Below are 24,763 nucleotides of genomic sequence, written 5' to 3'. Positions count from 1 at the left end.
GGTTAATACATGTAAGACTCACTGCTCTAGGAAACATAGGAGGAAGAGCATGAGCAATGTGGAAGACAGAGACACACTGAGAATGAAATTTTGGACAGAGAATTACATTTTGGATGTGCTAGGGAAGGATCACTAGTACAGATTCTTAGCAAATAACTTGATACACACAAGCCTGAAATTCATGAGTGAAACCTGCTTCCTAGGGTGTGCCTTTACATTCCTTTTTCTTCCCTCCCCTCTCTAATTGATGTCTAGAACTGAAAGGTGGGGAGGAGTGATAGCTCTTCACTATCCTCTTGCATTTTGCTTTACTCATCACCTACCCTGTACAAAGTGGGGTGGTAGGTGACAGAAGAGATGATTTCAGCCAGGGAGTGGTGAAAAGTCAGAGTAAGAAGGGTAGTGAGGAACTGGTGGAATGAACATTTGTGAGTACCTGCTATGAATCACAATTTTACCTATAAAGTGGGTATTATCCATTTCAACTTAAGTTGAGAAATTTGATATTGAAGGAGGATAAGTAATTTCCCAAATTCACAGTCAGAAACTAGGAGTTGAGGTTAGACACTGTATAATCTGTATCTTCTCTTTGACCTCATTATGGCAGATTAGCCTTAGTGACAAGTTTGCTGATTTTAGTTCTTGATTCTATAGATACTATTTAATTCTGGAAATTAGGTCAGTGATGGCGAACCTATGACATGCGTGTCAGCACTGACACGCGTAGCCATTTCTGATGACACGTGGCCGCTAAGGTGGCCGCATGCCGAGGATGAAACATTTGCTGCTCCTGAGGATGAAACATTTGCGAAATAATGTTTTTTCCTCAAAGTGACACACTACCCGAGTTATGCTCAGTTTTTTGGTGAAATTTGACACACCAAGCTCAAAAGGTTGCCCATCACTGAATTAGGTTATAGAAATGTATACTTAATGGCATCAGCCAATGTGTCTTCAGCTATCCATGGTATAACCAGCATGGCCTTACTAATGGGATGAATTATACAAAATCTGTTGGCCTAAGTTTATTCTCATTTGGACAGTGCTTGGCTAAATATTGGTAAAAAATGTCTTTATGACCTTCTTTTCTCTATTCTTTGATGGATGACTAGCATTTTAAAATAAAATAGCTTTTGGGCATCCTATATAATAAAGAGGTAATATGCAAAGTGACCATTACTCCAACACACAAGATGGCCACCCCCATGTGGTCAAAGATGGCCGCCCCCATGTGGATACAAGATGGCTGCCACAAGATGGCCAGCAGGGGAGGGCAGTTGTGGGCGATCAGGCCAGCAGGGGAGGGCAGTTGGGGGAGACGATGCCTACAGGGGAGGGCAATTGGGGGGAACCAGGCCTCAGGGGAGGGCAGTTGGGGGCGACCAGGCCTGCAGGGGAGGACAGTTGGGGGTGACCAGGCTGGCAGAGGAGGGCAGTTGGGGGGAACCGGGCCTGCAGGGGAGGGCAGTTGGGGGGGACCAGGCTGACAGGGGAGGGCAATTAGGGGAAATTGGGCCGGCAGGGGAGCAGTTAGGCGTCGATCAGGCTGGCAGGGGAGTGGTTAGGGGGTGCTTAGGCTGGCAGACAGAAACAGGTAGGGGCAATCAGGCAGGCAGGCAGGCGAGCGGTTGGGAGCAAGCAGTTCTGGATTGTGAGAGGGATGTCTGGGCCTCTAGTTCTAATTATAAATGTTAACATGAAAAACAATTGAACTAGATATTAGGAGAAAGTGAGCATTTGCTGCTACCCAGAGATAAATACAATGGGAAATATTATTTTTCAGAATTTTTTCATGCTCATACATATACAAACATGAGATTATGTTATATATAATGTTTTGTCAAAGGCTTGTGTTTTGCTCTAAATTATGTTGTAGACATGCATACATAGACATACATATACATATATATGCACATATACGTATATACTTTCTTATCAAGTGGTTCAAAGATAATTCAAAATTTTAAATTTTAATAAATGTTATAAAGTTATCTTTTAGAAAACCCGTAACTCCCTCTGTTGGACACATTCTTTTCTTTTGATATATTTATACCTTATATCATGACTTGCAGACTTTGGAGTCATTTAGTTTCTTTTTAATGCTTTTGCTTGTTTTTGTTCTAATCTATCATGTGTTAAATTCATGGTGTAACCCTCAGTAGGTCATTTGATTTCATATTCCTGTGTTTATTTTTCTAAAATATAGATGAATCATACTTATATTTTTCAAATTTATAAAAAATTAAAATTTTCATATAAAAATGAACTATATATATTTATATATTTGTTTCTCTCTCTCTCTCTCTCTCTCTCTCTATATATATATATATATATATATATACACACACACACACACATATATACTAGAGGCCCAATGCACGAAATTCGTGCAAGGGGCATGGCCCTCACAGCCGTGGCAGCTTGCCTTGGCCCTTGCAGCCCCAGCTTCGTCCAGAAGGTCGTTCGGCTGTCTGGTCTAATTAGCATATTACACTTTTATTATTATAGATGTGTGTGTGTGTGTGTGTGAGAGAGAGAGATATTAATATCTCCTTGCAGTATTTAGGACACACCAGAACTAAAAATGATTTGTTGCTTACCTGGAATTTGTGTAATTGAGTGTTCTGTTTTATCTGGAAACCACAAATGTGAGCCCTCAGCTTACAAAGACCCTTCATTAACCCATTTCTGTCATTTCAAATAGTCCAATGCATGTATTTGTTTTTAATAAAAAATTATAAATAAATGAAATAATAGTTCGCTTGAAGCAGTGTATTAAGAAGGATTCTGAGGCCATGTCTGGTCTCAGAAGTAAAGAAAGACGGGTTCCATGTCTACTATGGACGCACTAAGAAGAAGCAATCACACTTGCCTTGAATTTGTCACATGTGAGAAAATACAGCTTCTTTCCCTATTTGAAAATTATTTTGAAAGGGAAAGCAAAGCCAAAGTATAAGAAATAGAAAAAAATGTACTGCTGTTAGAAAAGAGGATATAATATTATTAATTGTGGATGAAATATAGCAGAAACCATGATTGTTATTTTATCTAAACACCCAGAAATATTATATCCAAATATGCTTGAAAATACATGAGGATGATTTACTGATAGAAACTACAAAGACACTTCAACATACCTTACAAAGCAAATTTAATTTATGGTAGAGCGGTGATTCTGTTTGTCATTTATTATCTTCTGAGATAATACAGGCTTTCTGTTTATTATAGTATAAAGTTTTGAAACATTGTCAATTAGTGTTATAAAAATTGTAGGTAGAGATACATATGATAATTAGTGATACACCATATAAAGATGATAATTTTATTAGAGTCATTCTTCTTACACTCAAAATCCCCCCCAAAAAAGTATAAATAGCTCATAAACTAGTAATAGAGCAAAAGAGATTGGATAAATTTAATCCTATAACAAAAACAAAACAAAGACTATAAACAAGTTTGGTAAAAAATACAGATTTTTAAAATTTAATTTTAATGATGCATATTTTTTAATATAAAGTTTTCTGCAAGACTATTTTTCTAGAGCTTACCATGTGACTTGCAAGGAGTTAATGAAAAATATTATTCCAAAAAATCATATGATTATTTTTTAAGCACAGGATTTTCTACAAATACTCAGAGAGACTGGCAAATCTACAAAATGAGAGCCAATTAAAGTTACAAAATTAAGCAATCACAGCTATGATGGTATTTTAATTCTGCCATTCTGTTGTGGTGACCATTCCAGATTCTTTAAAAAAAAAAATTGTTAAGACATTTAAAACATCTCCTGTTTAATTTAGTTGTGAAGGAAAATTGTATTTTATTTCTTCGTATTAAAGAATTTCAAATTATCTTCCCATTTGCTATAATTATATAAATTATTTTATAATACTTAGGAAAAAATCAGCAATGCTATTTATTGACCTACACTTTTCCTGAATGGCAAAAGCATTTATTTTATGCATTCTAATTTAAAAGCTGATTTAAATGTGTGTTTAATATCTAAATACTGATACTTTAGGAAGAGCCTCCTAAATCCTATATAATAAAAGGCTAATATGCAAATTGATCAAACCGCAGAATGACCGGTCGCTATGATGCGCACTGACCACCAGGGGGCAGACACTCAATGCACTGTCTCACACAGGGGGAGTGCCACCCAGTCAGAAGCCGGGCTCACGGCTGGTGAGCGCAGCGGTGGTGGCAGGAGCCTCTCCTGCCTTAGAGGCAGCGCTAAGGACCCCTCGGGGGATGTCCGCCTAAGCCGACAGTTAGACATCCCCCGAGGGGTCCTGGATTGCAAGAGGACACAGGCTGGGCTGAGGGACCCCCCCTTCCAGTGCATGAATGTCATGCACCAGGCCTCTAGGGTATATTATAAATTTTAAAATACTTTAAAAGAATTTCTACAATGCATGCAAGTTTTATCATTTCTAATTAACTAATTTCCTAAAAACAATAAATATGGAAACTGATGTTAAAAAAATTAAGCAAGAACACACAGTGGCAGAAATTGTCTTTGCAAACAGGAATTCTCACTCCATAGCTTCTTCCTTATCCAGTGCACCACATGCTGTTACTATGCTTATGACCCACATTCTAGACTGAAGGGAGTAGGAGAGGGTTATCCTTAACTTCAACAAATAAGCCACACATCTGAAAAAAAAGGAAGGCGCTGGCTTAGAGTCCATCTGAAAAACCCTTAGAAGGGCTGACAGCAATCTCAGCATAAACCAATAGTGGCATATTTGCCAAATAAGCTGGTGTCAACTCAGGTGGCTTTAATAAATAAAAGTCACCAGTTAACAGCAGCACCACTCTGTGAACCAGGCAGGCATCTCTTCAATATTGACCGGGGTGCTGCATTTCAGAGGGGATATTGTCAAAGACAAGCATGATCAGAACACTGTCAGCACAGTCGGGATAACCATGGCATACAGAATATGCACCCTCCACAAAGGGGCATGATAACTATCTTCTTTAAACCTTGGGAGGTCTGTCAAGATTTATGCCCTGCTGGCATCAGAGCAAAGAACTAAGACGAGAAAGTGTAAAGATATACAGTTAAGTCCTATTTGGGATTAGGTGGGTAAATACTTCCTTTCCTCCTCATTAGAACATCCAAAATGGAATGCACTTCCTTATTAAGTAGTGATTTCCCTTTCCACGAGAATGTACAGGTTAAAAATGGTAAACGTGTCTAGATGCCATGGACTTGATTTAAATCACTGAAATTCTTCAAAAAAGTTCTGTGATTTGTGTAAAATTCCACAAGTTTTCCTAAACTCTGATTTTTTTTTCTATTTCATAATTTTGGTTGACGATTTGGTTGGATTAAGACGTGTAACATGCTAAGTGCATAACATCAGTTGTTGCATAAGTGCAATTAATGGTTTTTCCACACGCCAGCAGCTATTCCTCCTCCCTTCACCCCTCTTGCTCCACTCTTGCTCCGGTGTGCTCTTTTTTTGCTCTCTTTCCATCCCTCTCTCTCTCTCTCTTTGACTTTCTTTCTATCAAACAATCAAGATTTACTATGTGCCAGGCACTATTCCAAATGCATTCAAATGTTCTTTCTTTGAACCCTTATCACAATCAGTGGCATAGGTGCTATTATTATTCACATCTTTGAACCAACAAAAGGTTTAATACGTATCCAAGATCACAAATTTGTTTCTGCTACGTTAGTTTTCCGAAGGGTGCTTAAGAGTGGAAAAAATAACAGTGTGGGAAATGAACCAGTCTGTTTGCTGTGAGCAGCCAGGTACAGGCGAGCTGCAGCCAGAGCAGGAAAACATTTTGGAAAACAGCATTTATCTTTTTTTTCTTTTAAAGTGCAGCAGAAGGAACGATTATAAAATTAATTGAAATAATACAGTTAGGAATGGACCCACCCTGAATTATTTAGATGCCAGAGTAAGCCAATCCCAGCTGTTATTCTTTGCTCTGACTGCCATCCTCAGCAAGAGCAGCATGGGGGAGTGTGGGCAACCGGCTGCAGTAGCAGCTGGGACTATTTGTTAAGAGAAAAAAATAGTCAGTGAAGACAAAGGGAAATTTCAGTGGCTAGCAGTGCGAATGGCAACTGGGAGCCTGGCTGGAGGAGCCTCGGGAGTGAAGTGCAATGGAGCTGTCAGCAATGAATTTCGGGGTTCCAGACAGCCCTCCCAGGCAGTGTGCGCCCTATAGCAATGCCTTTGCTGGCGAGCTTCATTCTCACCAATGGCAAATTTTGTATACATTTTTCTCATGTGCCAGTATTCTGGGCATTTAAAAATAAAGTAATATTTAGGACTCTTCTAACTATGTAGTCGGTGTAAATTGGCAGACTGAAAGGACAAATGGTATATCTAGTCAAAAAATATATATATTTATGTTATAAGACGTTCACTGAGATAGAGATGTAAATGCCTAGTAAACGTAGTTATATATTCTAAAACGTAACTGTATATAGTAAAATCCTAGTATTCTATTTTTACATCCCCTGAGACCAGTGTTACAAAAGGCATCTAATGTGTTTCTGAGTGGCTGCTGCTTTATTTGCATGTAGACTTGCTCATTGGTATCAATTCCTTAATTGTATTTTTCATTTTTATTCTTGAAAATTTAATCAATTTCACTGATTTTTAAGCCTTAAGGACTTCTCTTTTTATACTCCTGATAGAAAAAATTCTTCTACTATGCTACAATAAATCGGATTTCAGTTTGGGGCATACATACTTTGGAGTAAGTAAAAAACATTTGGCAAAAAATCTGTCAAAAGCAGTGCCCAGTACATAACTTTTGTCTTATTTCTGAGAAACATAATGACAAAGATATAATTACATTCTTTTCATTGTAAGCATAATTGACTTAATGGTAATATTTTTCTTCTATGGTTATCTGTAAATTATTACAAGGGAATTTTACTTTGGAAAATGACTAGGAAACCAAAGCATATTAATGTGTTGAAGTTTAAACATTAACTTCTCATAACTGCAATAATATAGTAAAAAATGGATATTTTTGCCCTGGCTGGGTGGCTCAGTTGGTTGGAGCATCGTCCCATACATCAAAAGGTTGCAGGTTCGATTCCTGGTCAGGGCACATATCTAGGTTGGGGGCTGAGCACTGCAATTGAGGCAACCCATTGATGTTTCTCTTTCACATTGATGTTTCTCTCTCCCTGAAAAATAAAGTAAAATAAAATAAAATAAACAATTCCTCAGGTGGTGAGGATTTTTTTAAAAAACTGATATTTTTTGTTGGCTTATAAAATACATTCCAGTATTTAATAATCCTATCTTCTCTTTCTTCATTCTGGACAAATGAAAAGGAAATATTTTCTGTTCCTTTGTTAATGGGAAGATGCAATTTTCTGGATAACTAAGTACATAAAAAGCTAAAATTATTTAACTTTGAAAATATATATTTTTTCTTTTGGTTTAAATTTTAAACATGGGTGGTATGGCTATTCTAAGAACACAACATATGGTTAACTCAAGTTTATGCAGACCCTAAAACTGCCAGCAAGTTCTGTATTCTAGTACTCATTCTAAGCAATTATAAAGTATCTGTCATGTATCATTCATCTGACCAGAAATGTGTGTAATATTTATGCATTGTGATGATTCCAAAGTTAAAATTTCTTTTTTCCATTTTTTTGCTTTTGATAAGGAAATATAAAATATGTAAGTTTCATCATTAACGATACAGCTATTTCCAAAGAAATCATTTTTATTTTCCATTAGTTTTCCCATTTTTTTTAAATAAATTGTCTTTGTCTTGTTCAGAATTATCAAATTGATCACATATTTTACATATTTATGTAGATTTCCTGAATTTAGTTTCTAAAAATAAAATAATCAAATCTTTCCCATTTCCATGTTTATTTGCTCCTTATAATAAGGGATAGTGACAAATGTGTGCATTCTCCTGAATTAACTTTACTTTTCACATTTCTGTTTATGTCCATTAATTTCCTCTTTCATGTTAAGGATCAGGCCTAAACGGGCAGTCAGACATCCCTCTCACAATCTAGGACTGCTGGCTCCCAACTGCTCGCCTGCCTGCCTGACTTCCTGATTGCCCCTAAATGCTTCTGCCTGCCAGCCTGATCACCCCCTAACCACTCCCCTGCCAGCGTGATTGATGCCTAACTGCTCCCCTGCCAGCCTGATTGCCCCTAACTGCCCTCCCTTGCAGGCCTGGTCACCCCTAACTGCCCTCCCCTGCAGGCCTGGTCACCCCCAACTGCCATCCCCTGCAGGCCTGGGTCCCCCTCAACTGCCCTTCCCTGCAGGCTTGATCTCCCCCAACTTCCCTCCTCTGTCAGCCTGGTCACCCCTAAATGCCCTCCTCTGCAGGCTTGATCACCCTCAACTGTCCTCCCTTGCAGTCCTGGTCCCTCCCAACTGCCTTCCCCTGCTGGCCTGATCCCTCCCAACTGCCCTCCTCTGCTGGCCATCTTGTGGCGGCTATCTTGTGTCCACATGGGGGCAGCCATCTTTGACCACATGGAGGCAGCCATTTTGTGTGTTGGAGTGACGGTCAATTTGCATATTACTCTTTTATTAGATAGGATAGAGGCCTGGTACATGGGTAGGGGCCAGCTGGTTTGCCCTAAAGGGTGTCCTGGATCAGGGTGGGGTTTTCCTTGGGGCATGAGGTGGCATGGGCAAGGGGCCAGTGGTGGTTTGCAGGCCGGCCACGCCCCCTGGCAACCCAAGCGGAGGCCCTGGTATCTGGGGTTTATTTATCTTCTACAATTGAAACTTTGTAGCCTTCAGTGGAGGCCAGGGCAGGCCAGGGATTTGGCTTCCTCCATCACCGGGGAAACCCAGGCCTCCTGCTCCCTCTGCGGCCACAGCCATTTTTGTTGGGATTTATTTATCTTCTATAATTGAAACTTTGTAGCCTTCAGTGGAGGCCTGGTCTGGCCAGGGTGTGCAGGAAGCTTGGCTTCCTCCATTGCCGAGGAAACTCAAGCCTCCTGCTCGCTCCGTAGCCATAGTCATCTTGGTTGGGTTAATTTGCATACTCGCTCCTGATTGGCTGGTGGGCATGGCTTGTGGGTGTGGTGGAGGTATGGTCAATTTGCATATTACTCTTTTATTAGATAGGATATAGTTCATCTTCACCTGTGGATATTTTCCCCATTGATTTTGTTTTACAGAGAGTGGAAGGTAGGGTAGAAAGCAGGGGCCAGGAGCAGGGAGAGAGAGAGAAACATTGATGTGAGAAAGATATATCAATTGGTTATCTCCTGCATGAACACTGATCAGGGCTGGGGATTGAACCTGCAACCCAGGTACGTGCCCTTGACTGGGAATCAAACCAGAGACCCTTGATGTACAGACTGACACTCTCACCACTGAGCGAGCAACACTGGCCAAGGATATTTGATTAATCCTTATGGTGCTAAAAAAAACAAAAAACAACTCAAGGATACAACATTTCAAAATATAATTTTATAAGACTTATACATAAAAATAATCTTATTAAGATAAAATATTCATTGGTTCTTTCTCAATTGACTTACGTTAGAAAATAAATTAAAAATACCTTTCATAAACTAACTATAATGATAAAACTTGTAACCACTGTTTGTTCTCCTCACTATATTATTACCTACAGCTATCCTTTTAAAATGATAAATACACAAAACAAATTAGTCAAATTATTCATAAAATAAATTCACAAAGGGACAAACTGATAAAAGCAAAAAACAGTCTTGTTTTGGCCATTGAAAGCATTCCTCTAAAACAAAGGTTTTGGGTAAGTTATTATGCTCTCCTAGTCCTGCCTTTGCTTTCTGCTTTGCCGCCAATTACATGCATCAGTTGTTTGTCTTTCTTCAGTTCATCATTCTAGAAATGAATGTGATGCTACGTTGGACACTAGGAGATCACAACTGGAGCAAATGGGAAGAAAAGGTGATTGAAATGTGACACTGACTATGTAATGGCCCAGATAAACTCAAAGCACCCTTTGTCAAAAACTCAAACTATATCTTTCAATAAAATATGAATATTTTCTGAATAATTTTAAAGCAGTTCTGGACTTCTATTCAGAGCTTTTGTAATAGAAGACCTAAAGCTAAACTACGGCCTAACATTTTGGAGCAGGAGCAGAAGAAAAGTCTTCTCAGGCTTTCTCCTGACTTCTGCATGTTCCCTCAGCCCCATCACCTCATTTTCTGAGATCTTTATTCAGAATCTTTTACATGTAGCATTTGACAAAAGAGTTTTGAGATTGGTAATATCAATGTGACTAGAGACAATTAAATTGTATACCTTAAATTCAACAGATAAAATAAATTTATTAATTTTCTAAAATTTATTAGATTCTAAGGATTTAACAATATACTTGCCTTCAAAAATTTCCAAATCTACTTCTGAATTTGCATTAATGATATATTACTTATACAAAGTGAGAGTTCCTTAAACACATGTATAAATGGGGATAATTTAATTTAGCATAAATAAAGAGCATTTTGATACTATTGTGTGCAGTAGAGCTATGAACATGTTATCCAGTTAATTAAATAGCCAAGGGTAAGTGTATTTCAAGTAGGACACAGTGCATTCCATCATTACATACAGTGGAGTGGCGGAGGGAGGATGGCAGGAATGGTACAAGACAGAATAAGACACATAGACAATTTGCTCATTGCTTCTTGCCCAGGCTCCTCCTACTCATCTCCAAGACTGAGCTCTGGTTTTCCTTCAATTCCCAACTCCATGCTTCCGTAGCACTTTGTGTTACCTTTTACTATAAAAAAGTCCTGCTTTATCATGAATTGTCTCTTTTTACAACTAGACCTTAAGCTTCTTGGGAAAAGGGTTTGGGCAGAGGTGGTGTGTGTGTGTGTATGTGTGTGGTATATATCCTATATAATAAAAGGCTAATATGCAAATTGTCCCATAGACTGGGAGTTCGACGGTGAGTTCAACCAGGAGTTTGACCAGGGGGCAGGGCCAGCTGGCCAACCGCCCAAGGCCCCTCCCCCCTGGCTAGCCTGGCCTGATAGGGCCAATTGGGGAGGGCCGGCTGGACCCCACCCATGCATGAATTTGTGCACCAGGCCTCTAGTTTTTTTAATAAACTTCTTAATTTGAATAGTTTGAGATTTACATAAAGGTTGTAAAAATATTGCAGAGTTCCCATATACCCACCCTCTGTCTCCTCTATATTAATAGCTTACATTAATATAGTATATTTGTCATAGTTAATAAGCCCATATTAATACATTATTATTCATGTATTAAAACACATATTTTACTCAGAGTTCCTTAGTTTTTACCCTAACATCCTTTTACTGCATCAGGATTCTACCCAGTATACACATTACATTTAGGAAATTTTGAAGAAGCTCAACTAATAATCACAGAATAGGTGAATGACTGAATGAATAAATATGTCTCAAAAAAGACACAGATGCTTCCAAATCCCTGAAGAAAAAGATCAGGATGCATAGCAAAGAAATGAAGTGGACCTACTTTCACTCCTAGTCCAAGAAAACTTTTCAGAGCTGAGAGATGAAGGCATTCTGAAATGCTACAAAATGCTTTTTCACTGTCAACCAGTATTAGATGTTTTCTCATCTGAACCCAATGATAGTACAATGTGTGACACCTTATATCATCAATAATTAAAAACAGATTAAATTTGTATGTGAAATGATCGATAATTATGTATAAATATCTTATCTAATCTATATACTAGTATATAAAAGCCCAGTGACCGGAACAGAGGAACAACCAGAATGACTGGTGGCTATGACGCTCACTGCAGCAGCCAACCAGCCTGATACAGGCCCTGATTGGCCCCAACACCCCGATCGGGGTTGGGGCCAGCCGGCCAACTGCCCGTGGTCCCTCCCCGCTGCCGGCCTGGCCTGATGGGCCCCCATTGGGGCAGGCTGGCTGGACCCCACCTGTGCACGAATTCATGCACCAGGCCTCTAGTATAAAAATTTTAGGTATAGAATGATATAATGGATATTAATGAATTTAAGTATACTTATCAAGACCAAGGCTGTCATTTGGAAACTTGAATAAATTATACCCTTCACCTGGGTGATGGAACTGAAGGGGAAAAATATGAAAAAAAGTAATATGAAAGTGAGGCTTCCTTTGTAGCATCATCCCAAACACTGAGCCCAGTGTTTCTCATGCTGAGGTGCATTAAGAGGCACCTGCAGGGCCTGTGAAAAGCAGCCCCAGGCCTGATCCAGCAGCTCCCAGGGGAGGCTGATGCAGCTGGGCTGGCCACTTTGTAGGGCACTGGTTTAACCCCAGCTTCTGTCTCCTCTCTGCTCCTAGTTTGAAGAAGACCAGAAAAAATCACCAACAACATCATCTCCTCTGCAATGAAATTCTACTCAGCCTTTCCTCAGGTGGTTTCTATAGCAGTGGCTCTACCTCTGAAAAAGTAAAGTAAGCCTTTATAATTTTGTCATTTTGACCATAACATGGAAGCCAACAACAATAAGTTTTGTTTGGCTTTTATTAAGAAGATATTAAACACCCAGCCTTTAATTATAGGCTTTAGGAATGATCTGAATAAGTCATTTTATTCTGTCCACAGGATCTTGCCAAAAATGCAATCCTTGCCTTCAAGGATCTTAAAATATATTTAAAGACAATCACATAAAATTAGAGAATATTACAAGCCAACACAATATCATACATCTCCATGGCACAGCTAAATTTTCTACAACAATCACATGAGATAGAAAGCCAGTGTTCATTAGCCTCAAAAGTTCAATGATTTAGCAAGGAAAATACAGCATAAAATAGGAGACGCTGTGGATTCAAACCAGGGTTTTTAAATTGTGTGCCCACACTCTTTCCACTAGAACATGCTAATAAAATTTCCAGAAGTGTTTTGGACAAATTAGTCACACTGGGAGGTCTGGTAAGGAGAGGAAAAGAGTCCCGCTTTTCTAGAATTGAAAGGACCTCAGAAATCACAGAGTCCATAATAAACTTTTTGACTCAGGGTTAGGAAAAAAGCAATCAGGAGGCATAAATAGCTACACTGCAATGCTGTCAGCCCCTTTGACTGCAGTTCCACAGTGTATCTTGGGCTTTGGATTTAGAGCCCTCCTCAGTTCCCATCATTTCCTGGGAGGGAACTGGTCAGGAAGGAAAGAGACAGTATCCCCAGATGACCTCTATTTTCTCCCTCTTTTATTCCCATTTTCTTTGCTGCTGTTCTTTTCTGGTTCTGAAATTGGTCCAAACACCTAAAATCGCCACTGTGACTTAGCCTTAAGGATACTATTCCTCTGCTCTAGCCTCTGAATAAAAACACCTTTTCATTTTGGTTTCGATGAATTAAAACTCAAAACTCAGGAAAAACATACCAAAACTGCATAGAAGTAGACAGGTTTACATAAATAATATTCCAGTTAACTCAGTATAGCCATAGAATGGATGGCAGACACTGTTCCCTCCTGTTCAGTACCCCGATTCCTTCCCTCTTCCATTCCCCACAGGCCCATGGTGCCTGGGAGCACCAGCTTCGCGCTAGAGACATAGGCCAGACGAAGAGGACAAGAGCCAGGGAGCTAGTCAGCTATTCATTTTAGCACTTCATTTCCGAAGTCATGACCTTCAACAAATTTTGAATAACTAATGAGTGCAATTACAGTTTAAACATCACATGTTCTATTCATTGAATTAGACAACAAAAAAATAAAATATTGAAGGACCAATAAATACATATCATTCACCGACAATATGTTTTCTTTCCTCTTCTGGTTTAAGATGAGGTAGAAAAAAATATATCTATCTGGAAAAGAAAGTCAGGGAGGAGAAAAAGAGAGGAAGAAGGGTGGTGACAACACGGGTAGGTAATCAAAGAATGAGGCAATAAGAAAAAAAGGAAGGGGGTGTGGTCATCAGCCAGGAACAAGAAGTGCATCAAAAAGTAGATTTAGATCAGGGTTGGTGGTAGGTGCTAAATGGATGGAGCTTAGAGGCTTTTTAAAAGGGCAGTGAAAATGCTCTGTATGATGGTACATGTCATGTCATTATATATTTGTCCGAATCTATGGAATGTACAACACCGAGACTAAACCCTAAGATAAACTATGGACCGTGGGTGATTAAGATATGTCAATGTCGGTTCCTCCATTGTAACAAATGTATCACTGTGGTGGGGGCCGCTGATAATGGGAAGGCTATGCATGTGTGAGGGCAGGGGAATTTGGGAAATCTGTGTTTCTTCCTCTTAATTTTGCTGTGAACCTAAAACTTCTAAAAAAATAGAAGTCTTGAAAAACTGGGGAGCAGGGGGAGTAGATTTAAAAGCAACCACAACAAAAGAGCACTGATTACAGCTGGGAGAATATGGCTGGTGTGTTGGGAGGATGTCTGGAGGCCCCTGCTGCTTCACCACAATGGAGCACTGAGGAGCATGATGGTGAATAGGCGAGAGAGCCCTAGCCTTTCTCTTAATGCATGTTTTACCAAAGGAGCCATAAATAGTTGTTTGGGATTCCTTAGTTTCCTTGGTACTCCTCACCCCATCCCATCAGATTTCCCTTTAAAGACACTGCTCTAAATCATTTGTTTTAGTCATATACCCACTTAATAGCATGGACTGAACATCTACTAAGTGTCAGGAACTGTACCCTGTACCAGTCATCTTACCTGTTTGTCTAGGTAGAGCAGAAAGCGTTCTTTCTCTTTCAAAGCAAACACCACATGCTGGGTCAGTAGCTGTTTATAGGCCTCTGTTTAGTTTAACTTTTTACAGTGTGCTCTGGCCTTAGTAATATTAGTTCTTTTGTGCTTCACAAAGCTGCGTCTACAATTACCTTTGTTAGTAACTTGTTTACTTTGTGATTTTGGTCTGCTGTCTCCAAGGTTCCATCCAGTTCTACCTCTCCTTAAATTATCAACAAAATTCTACAGTAACTTAACAGCCATGAGAGATGCCAACATCCCTTGTTCTTTCTAGTTAGCTATTCCATTAGGAGCTGGATTTCATAAAAGAAAAATCTTTGCTTTCAAGTAAAAAAACAACAACTGATGATTAATGATCTTCCCTTGTTTTAAGTTGTAATTTAATAATTAACTCCTGATTGCTTTCTAACTAAAAAAGGAAAGCAGAGTAGGCCAATTCTCTCTGAACCTCTTCTGATTCATTGAGTATCTTAAGAAAAGCTTCCAAAGGGTTAAGTTTTTGCCACAGTAATTTGCATTATCTCATTTAATCCTTTCAGGGTGCTGCAAGTTATATATTACCACATTTTAAAGATGAGAACATTACACTCAGGAAAGAGAAGTAACTTGCTCAGGTCATATAGCCAGAAGCAAGATTCACATTAGATATGTCTCATCCAAAGTCTAGAGTTTTTAGGCATTGAAATTAGAATGTGAGAGTGTTTTGTACATAATACCTGGACCTAAACTAGTTTTCTACATGCACTTTGCCAAGGCTATGAGCTAAATCTTTGAGCAGAGAACAGTGATAGCTGAGAGTTTAGTTACCAGGAATAGAAATGGAAATACATTTCCAAATCTCAGAAATCAGGCAAATAATGGATTTCTCTCTCTCTCTTTCCCCTATATTAATAGTGAAGAGAAGATTACCAGGAAATGGGGCCACTTGGTGGGAATCTCCGATACTAGCCATTAGAACTAAGGCAGCTGAAAACTTGAGACACAAATTGCCTTGGCCACCACCATGGTTCTATGAAATCAAGCTATGAATTCCACGGACATTTTGGTTCTTGAAATCATCACATTCTTTGACAGAAAATGTCCTCTCAATATCAGAGACTTGTCACACTTGGTTCAAATGTGGTATTAACATATCCTTTTCACTCATAGTCCAGAAAATCCAGCCTATAAAATATCCAGTCATATCACTATCAACCTTATCCAGAGAATTAAAAATACTGATTTTATAGTTTATCTTATACTTCAAATGCTATTTAAAACCATACTGTGAAAAAAAAATCATCATTAAAATAATCATCACCCTTTGTATAATTTATATAATATTCCAAAGTGTCAGGTGTTATACTAAAGGCTACTAGCAACTTTTGGCCCTATCTATTGAAACCAAGAAGATAATCTTAATCTTCACTATGCACCTTTTGGGAAATGTTTAAGTGGTATAATTTCAGTTATGTTTTATTTTATGTCTTTAACACTGCAGTGGCTATGTATGATGGGGCATGTATGCATGCAAAGTGCCATTTCTGGATTCCTGCAGACTAAATTCCTCTACTAAACCACAATCTAGTTTTACACACAAAGATGAAGGAGTAAGTCTCTGCATGCTCTCCCACTAAGAACTCCCAATGATGACTCCAGTAGATAGTTTTGATGAAATAAAACTGGCTCAGCTGATGGTTAACAATCATTCTCACCAGCAATGACCAATTTGATGTTTGGAGCCTTATTAGGTGGTCATAGAACTGAGGCCACCGAGTGATCTCATCCCATACAGAGAGGCCCTCCCCATGAAGTGCTCTTAGGCTAAGTAACAAAGCCAACAAGGACAGCAAAATAATAATATGGCAGCACACATTTTTGACAGAATATTTCATTGTGACAACATGATTGCTGCATATATTGATTAGTCAAAGAAGTATTGGTTCTTTATTATATATAGTGGTCTGATTGGTTCTTTATTATATACTAGAGGCTGCTGCTGTGGCCAGGGGCCCCAGCCGCTGTGGCTTTGTCTGGAAGAAAGGATGTCTGGAAGGACATCCAGTCTAATTAGCATATTACACTTTTATTATTATAGATGGGACACTGTCCTCAAAATTTTTTAAGAAATGATTTTATACTAAATTATTTTTAGTCCAGAATTGGCCCAGTTCATTTATAAATTCCACTTACTGCTTTTCTTCACTCTGACCTCCCCTCACCCTGTTTCTATGCTAAAGGATAATTGTTTTCCCAATGTAATACGCAACATTCAAATAAGAACTAAATATATCATAAAGCCATTCAGGGGCTTTTGTATATCCAGATATACTTCTGTGATGCACAGGCAATATTTTTCTGTAACAAATATTTACACTAATAAAAGAGACACATGCAAATTGACCATACCTCTGCTATGCCCACAAGCCACGCTCACCAGCCAATCAGGAGCGAGTATGCAAATTAACCCAACCAAGATGGCAGCGGCCACGGAGGTGGAGCAAGCAGGAGGCTTGGGTTGCCCCGGCAATGGAGGAAGCCAAGCTTCCCACCTGCCCTGGCTGGCCCTGGACTCCGCTCAAGGCTATAAAGTTTCAATTATAGAAGATAAATAAATCCCAGATACTTGCTTCCAGCTGGCCTGGCCTCCACTCAAGGAGGCACTGAAAAAAAAAAGAAAAAAAGGAGGGTCTGGGAGTTTGGGTTGCTGGGGGGGGGGGTGATCAGGCTGGTGGGGGGTAGGGTGGTTGGGGGTAAGAAGACCAGCAGGGGGGCCAGTTGGGGGTGAGCAGGCTGTCAGTGGGGGTCAGTTGGAGGTGATCAGGACAGCAGGGGAGAGCAGTTTGGAATGAGCAGGCCAGCAGGGTGGCAGTTGGGGGCGAGCAGGCCAGTGGGGAGGGAATGTAGGGGCAAGCAGGCCAGCAGGGGAGGGCAGTTGGGAGGGACCAGGCTGGCAGAGGAGGGCAGTTGGGTGAGACCAGGCCTGCAAGGCAAGACAGTTCAGGGGGTGGGGGCAGGCCTGCAGGGGAGGGCAGTTGTGGGGGACCAGGCCTGCAGGAGAGGACAGTTAGGGGCAACTGGGCCAGCAGGAGAGAAGTTAGGCATTGATAAGGCTGGCAGGGAAGTGGTTAGGCAGGCAGGCAGGCGATTGGTTGGGAGCCAGCAGTCCTGGATTGTGAGAGGGATGTCTGACATCCCTCAAGAGGTCCCAGATTGGAGAGGGTGCAGGCTGGGCTGAGGGACACACACACCCTCCCCCCTGGTGCACGAATTTCATGCACAGGGCCTCTAGTAAAAATACAAAGAATAGCACTATCCAAATTCTTACATAGATTTCTTCTATAGAATGTATATTGTGTGTAAACCAAACTCAACAAAACATATTGTAATTTCTTTCATCTTACCCATTGGCTTAAAAAACAAAACAAAACAAAACAAAACAAAACAAAACAAAACAAAACAAAACAAAAAGCTGTTTTCTAATAAATACACTACTTAATTCTCACTGATTCTCCCTAGTGGAGATCTGGGCATGAAAGTTTATATTTACTCCTGGGTCCTACTTTAACTACTTTCTTTATGAATCATGCCTTATGATCAGTTTTTATTTATTAACCACACAGAGATGTGTGACTAATGTCACTATTGATACTACCTCCTTACTGGCTGAAGAAACAAAGCTATGAGCTGGGTCAGGAAAAACTGGCTCAGTCACTGCCTCTTTTTTATTTGCCCTAGATATAAAATACCACAGCCTTCAGGATGATCGTTCAAAACATATATATATATATATATATATATATATATATATGTATATATATGTATATATATATATACATATATACATATATATATGTATATACACACACACACACACACACACACACACACACACACATATATATATATATCCTACATAATAAAATGGTAATATGTAAATTACCATGACTCCGCTACGCCCATGATTGGGCCAGCAGGAGGCGCAGGGGGCGGGACTCAGGGTGGCCGGGGTAGCTGATTGGGCCAGCAGGACGCTGAGCTCGCGGCGCCAGTGGCGCCGCAAGCTCAGCGTCTGTGTCATGGCTGCGCCGGAGGCTTTCGGAAGGCCTGATGCACCGGCGGACAGACAGCCAGCCGGCTCCCCCCGCGATCAAAAGCCAAAGCGGGGGAGCTGTCTGTCTGTCTGCGCCGGCGCAAGGCCTTTCGAAAGCCTCCGCCGCGCCGGAGGCTTTCGGAAGGCCTGGGGCACCAGTGGACAGACAGCCAGCTGGTGCACCAGGTGCATGATTAAATCATGCACTGGGCCTCTAGTATATATATATATATATATATATATATATATATATATATATAGTCCTCTTCTAAAATCATATCTCAATTTTTTCCATCTAAATAAAAAATTCTAAAACATATGGTATAAAGTGAATATGTATAATAAATGAATATATGCACACTTTTAAGTATATATATATTTATTGATTTCAGAGAGGAAGGGAGAGCACACCCCCCACTGGGGATTGAGCCTAAACCTGGGCATGTGCCCTAACCAGGAATCAAACCGTCATCTCCTGATTCATAGGTTTACAATTAACCACTGAGCCACACCAGCCAGGCTATGTACACTTTTATAGTAAAAAAATATTGGCCGTGAATCTTGTAAAAATGCACAGGTGATATAATCATTTTCTAAATTATAACTAGAGGTCAAAGGGATGGAATTTGGAGTGAATGCAATCTATCAAGAGAAACCATACATTTTATGCTCATTAGGATCAAGTTCTGTCTTCTATATTAGCATTATCTTTGCACTTATTTTTATTGATTTTTTTTAAGAGAGAGAGGAAAGGAGAGGGAGAGAGACAGAAACATCTATGAGAAATATCAATCACCAATAGGCTGTCTCCTGTATGCCCTCTACTGGGGATCAACCCCACATACCAGGCATGTGCCCTGACTGAGAATCCAACCAGCGACCTCTTGGTGCATAGGATGATGCTGAACCAACTGAGCCACACCGGATATATTGATATCCAAACTCATGCCATTCCCATAGGTTTTTCTCTGTCGGACACACTTCTTTTCAACCTTCTCAGTTTATAGCAGTCTTTGGGAAATATTAATAATGCAATTTTTAGATTATAAATTACTTTCACAGATATTGTTGCTCTATTTAATTCTCTCAGAAACCCAGTAAGATATACAGGGAAAGCATCATCACTATCCCTGTTTTCAAATTAAGGAAGCTGAAGCACAATTACCATTCGTATAAGTGGAAGGACTTGAGCTAGAGTAGAGATCTCCGACTTGAAATTCTGAGCTTTCTGAACCACGAGAAATCTGTATTAATTGCTTATAATATCCACATACACTAACACTCTCTATCGCACTTTTGATATGTATGGATATATATTCGATGCTCAAATCTACATTTATAATGGCTGTATATTTCAGGAACGATCTCCTGCCATATCCATGCCTTTATTTAGCTATCTTTTCATTGAACATCCTGGGAGAACATCCTCTGCTTAAGCAGCCATTCTCCCTGGGCTTCTGTGATTGTGTCATTCCTTATTGGGGCTTTGAACACCCACCCCATCTGCCAAGCTCCCTTGATTGAATTTCTGGGGCTTTCCATGTGCATTGGGATTTCTTCTATGACATGCGGCTCTGCTCCTTTGTTGTTTTCTTCTTTGAGCTCCATTATCAGGAAGGTTATTTTTGTCTTCCCTGTAACCTCATTAATGCAGGATGGTGAAAGATAAGGAGAGAGCAGACATCAACAGAGGGAAGTGGCTGAGTCCACCAGGACTCTTCTCTCTTTATTCCCTCTTTCCTTCATTTTTGTCATGAGGATCATACCTATTTTTCAAGGAAATTCTTGGGGCACTATAGTATAAATCTGTATTAATTACATCAATATTAACCTCTTTAGGGTATTTGCTATAAAGATGGCTATCATGTTTAAATATTCATAAATTTTTAAATACTTGCTGTTAATCTCACTCAGATCTTTACTGAAAATTCTTACAGAGCAGGACAAAAAATCCTGCCATGTTAATCCTTGCTATGTCTTTATTTGTTAACCCCATTTATCTTGTACCTATAAAATACTTTAAAAGATGTATGGCCCTCTCCAATTTGCCTCAGTGGATAGAGCATCGGCCTGCAGACTAAAGGGTCCCAGGTTCAATTCTGGTCAAGGGCACATGCCCACTTTGTGGGCTGGATCCTCAGTGTGGGGCATGCAGGAGGCAGCCAATCAATGATTCTCTCTCATCATTGATGTTTCTATCTCTCCCTCTACCTTCCTCTCTGAAATCAATAAAAATATATTTTTTAAAAAGATATATGCAATGCCCCAACAAGAGTTAAAATCTCATCTTTTTACCCACTAGCCTTGCCCTATTTTAGCACATTTACTGAAGATTTGAGTAGAGGGTATATGCAGTAAGAAGAGGGAGGAATTTAACTTCACCCCACTGTGGGCAGAGGGCAGTGGGAAGTAAGGTAGAAGATGCTTCATAGCTGATACCAACTTTCTGCCCTGTCTCCCCCATTCTTTGCCTTTCCCCCTTTTAATCCCAATGGTCTCTTCTCAAACTCTGTTTAAGAACATGTCACTTTCAAAGATAGAGATGGGTAGAGAAGAGAGAAAAAGAATTCTTGGGCTTTTTTTCCTGAATTATATAATTTAACTCAAGCTTTGTATATGACTCTTTGGGAAGAGACACTAGGCTTGTGGTTTCAAAAATCATCTTGACAATGAAGGATACAAGAAAAATGCTTGTCCTTCTCACATATGGCATAGACCACAGCTATGAAGTGAATCCTTAGATTAACCCTGTAGGCCACCCCCAGGCAGGTGGCTCAGGCAGCAGTGCAGAGGTGCTACTACGTTCCTTTTACCTAGTGCCTCTTATGTTGAAGGACCATGCACCTGCTTATAATATTAACCACCTAATCATCAACTACTGAAATGTTCCCATTTTTATATCATTTAAGATAGCAAAAGATTATACTATGAGCAATCCTCCCCTTAGCTTTCAGATACTTCTAAATGGCCACTGAATTCCGGAGTGTAGACAGGTAAATGCCCTCTTCATACTTCACTGATGGGACTGCATCTTCCTGCTCTGATAGTTCATTGGCTTTCCCTCTCACAGAAGCACCTGTGGTGCAGCAGGCATTTGCTGCTGCATCTACAGTGTGATCTCTCAGCTGCCTTTGCTAACTAAACTGCACAGGTGAGAACAATTCTATTTTCAGGCAACCTTCTTCCGTCTTTGTATGAAAGCACAATATTGCACATATTCGGCTAGTGTCAGTAAAGCCAAAGGGAAATCTTGTAGTTTTCAGTCTAGTGTACACACAGATACTAGCAGTTCTGCTCCCACACCATTTAAGACGACTCATAAAATAAGTTACAGTTATTCCTTTGATTAGGAGAGATTTAGTGAAGGTGAGCCTAATAACTACATTACGCACAGCATTTCATTGCATTAGAGAGTTTTGGTATTCTCTGACCAAATTATTATCCCTCTAATGAACTATTATAATGAGATTTATTTGAAAACATATTGATATCTATCAAAAAAATAAGAACCCTAATAATGAAGTTAATTCCAGGCATAGCAGAAATGGTAGCTTGCCAAAACTGACAGCTTATCCACTTGTTTACATAAGGAAAATAATCCATTTATTATGCTTTTTTTCTGACATCCTTACTTGTTCATTTTCCATCACATCACATTTCTACACATGGCTATATTTGATCATTACTTCTTAGAAATATGCATTTTTGATATATACCATGGTACATCTTCCCAGATCAAATGATGTATACTAATGCTAAACACTATATTTTAAATAGTTTACAAATTTAGTGTCAATGTGTCTCTTAAATTAATACTACCTACTGGGGAGTGTTATAGGAAATTTATTTAAACTAAAAAAAAATTCCATAGATTTTAGCTATTCTAAAAATGAGAAATTTCTATAGTCAAAATTAAACTACAAAAAGATCAATCATGCCATTTAAAACTGAGAGAGGCCTTCCTTTTTTTTTTTCTCCTACTGATAAACATTACACCTTTATTTTAAAAATACAAGCTTCTGTTCTTCCTACCAGGTGGGGGGTGGGGGGGAGGGGGAGGGGGGACAGGCAATTTGAAAGCTTACACAATTGAAAAATGGTTCTTATGTAATTCTTCTGTTGCATCTATTATCTGTCTCAATGGTTGGTAATAATAAATACTTATTTTCTGAAAATTTATTCCAAATTTCTTTTAAGTCAGCAAAGTCACTTTCTCAGAGTGTGGGTTTTGTTTGTTGCTGAGTTGTTTGTTTCTTTACAGGAGGAATCACCAAACCTATTCATGATTGGCTTTTACTGATCCTGATGCAAGAGCTATATCTTTTGATCATTTATTTATGACTAAAAGCTGCTTTAAAAGGCATAGTTGCACAATCAAATATTTAAGCACTCTGATAGATCAGCAGGTAAGCAATATGAACTTACATTAAAAAGAATAGATACTAATGAATAGTCCCCAGTATTTTCACCAAATGGATATCAGTTTACAAGAATTGCAAATAAACTCTGGATTTATTTTTTATTTTTTTTTGCCACACACACACACACACACAAATATTCTAATAATTAATTCAACAAGAAAGCTAATTTATTTCAGTTGCTAGTCATTTTAATCACAGCGCTTTGCTATCATGAGTAAGAAATCATTTTGCTTCTCAGGAATTTTCTCCTCCTCTCCTCCCCATTATGGACACCACCAAACAACAAAACCAGTTGCACCTCGATTTCTAAAGCCCTCCCCCTCCTGGTTCCCCAGAAATTGGTATTTAGATACCAACTGATAACTCGGTGGACGCAGCCCCTCCAGGCTCTTAACAACCCGATTCCCACCCGCTTCTGTTGTGTCTGCCGGTGAGTGAAGTTCCCACTAATAAAACCTAATATTTACAAGGCAAAAATAACATCTGTAAGTTGGCACGCGATTTGGCACGACCTTCAGTTCGGCTCTGCTAAGTGTGACACACTCATTACCGGTACTCAGGATCCTAAGTCAGTTTGGCCATCACTGTTCAGGTGCATGTTCAGGGTCTGGGAAGCCCAGAGATCTACGGACTGTAATTTTATTTCTTTCTATCGGAAGGGTCTGAAAAGGTGACCTACCTTTATGTGTCAGGCGTAAGCGGGGCTGAGCGGTATCCGCTGTGTGGCCTCCTGTGCAGAGCTCCAGGAGGTAGCCCCACAGGAGCCAGGTGAGCCGGTGCCCGGGCGATGCCATGCTGCCGCCCGCCCTGCCCTGCAAGCCCTCGGATCCTCACTGTGCGGCGGTCTGAGTTTCACTCAGGACTCCCCTCCAGGGGCCGCGTGGGAGGGAGAGGCTTTGTCAGAAATCGCACGCCTTGTCATCAGAAAGCACAGTTCCCAAGTGCCATTTGTCAGGCGGTATTCGGATATGTCAAGCCTTCCTTCCCCCCGGACAGTTGTTTATAAGCCCGGAGCAAGGGGGCATTCCAAGGAGCGAGTCTTCAGAGCCATGTCCTGCCCCCCGCGCCCCGGGAGCGGCGGGAGCGACGCGGTAGATCCGGAAAGAAACTGCGCTCTGTGGCCACTTCGGCGAGCGGTGGGCTCAGCCAGGAGCCCCCAGCGCGCGGGGCGCACCGCCTTCCTCCGGGGAGCTCTCCTCCCCGGCTCCCTGAAGCCTCTCCAAGTCCGCCTCCTGCACCGACTTGCCAGGCAGCTAGTTTTCACTCACCTTTCACCCTGCTAATTAAAAACAAGATGTGCCATTCCCGCTAGGAGTTGCCGACCCACCCTGCAGGGATGCGGAGCTGTCAGCGAGCTGTGCTTGCGGGGAAAGTTCAGGCAGGGTTGAGCGGACTCGCTGCTTCTAGGAAGTGTTGCTGCGGCACGTGCCCTGCTCCCACCCGCCCTCCCAGTTCCCGGCGTCACTCCTCAGCCCGGAGGCAAGTCCCCCGGGGATGGGGAAGGGGGATCGGGAGGGAGAATGGCCTAGAGCAGGCGGGTGATTTCAGAATATGGAACAGAAGAGGATGTTGTGTCAGGGAGGGCTTTTAAA

The 24,763-nt window shown here is 40.4% G+C and overlaps 1 protein-coding gene across 1 annotated transcript in view; it reads right to left on the bottom strand.

Annotated features, from left to right (window-relative positions):
• Positions 1 to 24,556, bottom strand: part of SEMA3E (semaphorin 3E) — a 217,238-nt gene extending 192,682 nt beyond the window's left edge. Inside the window, exon 1 of the mRNA XM_079785764.1 lies at positions 23,851 to 24,556. Within this exon, the coding sequence (XP_079641890.1) occupies positions 23,851 to 23,965 (115 nt within the window). The 5' untranslated portion in view covers positions 23,966 to 24,556. The remainder of the gene's footprint in view (positions 1 to 23,850) is intronic.
• Positions 24,557 to 24,763: the final 207 nt, after the last annotated feature.

This window comes from Cnephaeus nilssonii (genome assembly GCF_951640355.1).
Source record: "Cnephaeus nilssonii genome assembly, chromosome: 12".
NCBI classification, from domain to species: domain Eukaryota; kingdom Metazoa; phylum Chordata; class Mammalia; order Chiroptera; family Vespertilionidae; genus Cnephaeus; species Cnephaeus nilssonii.
This window is presented reverse-complemented; position numbering and strand designations above follow the sequence as displayed.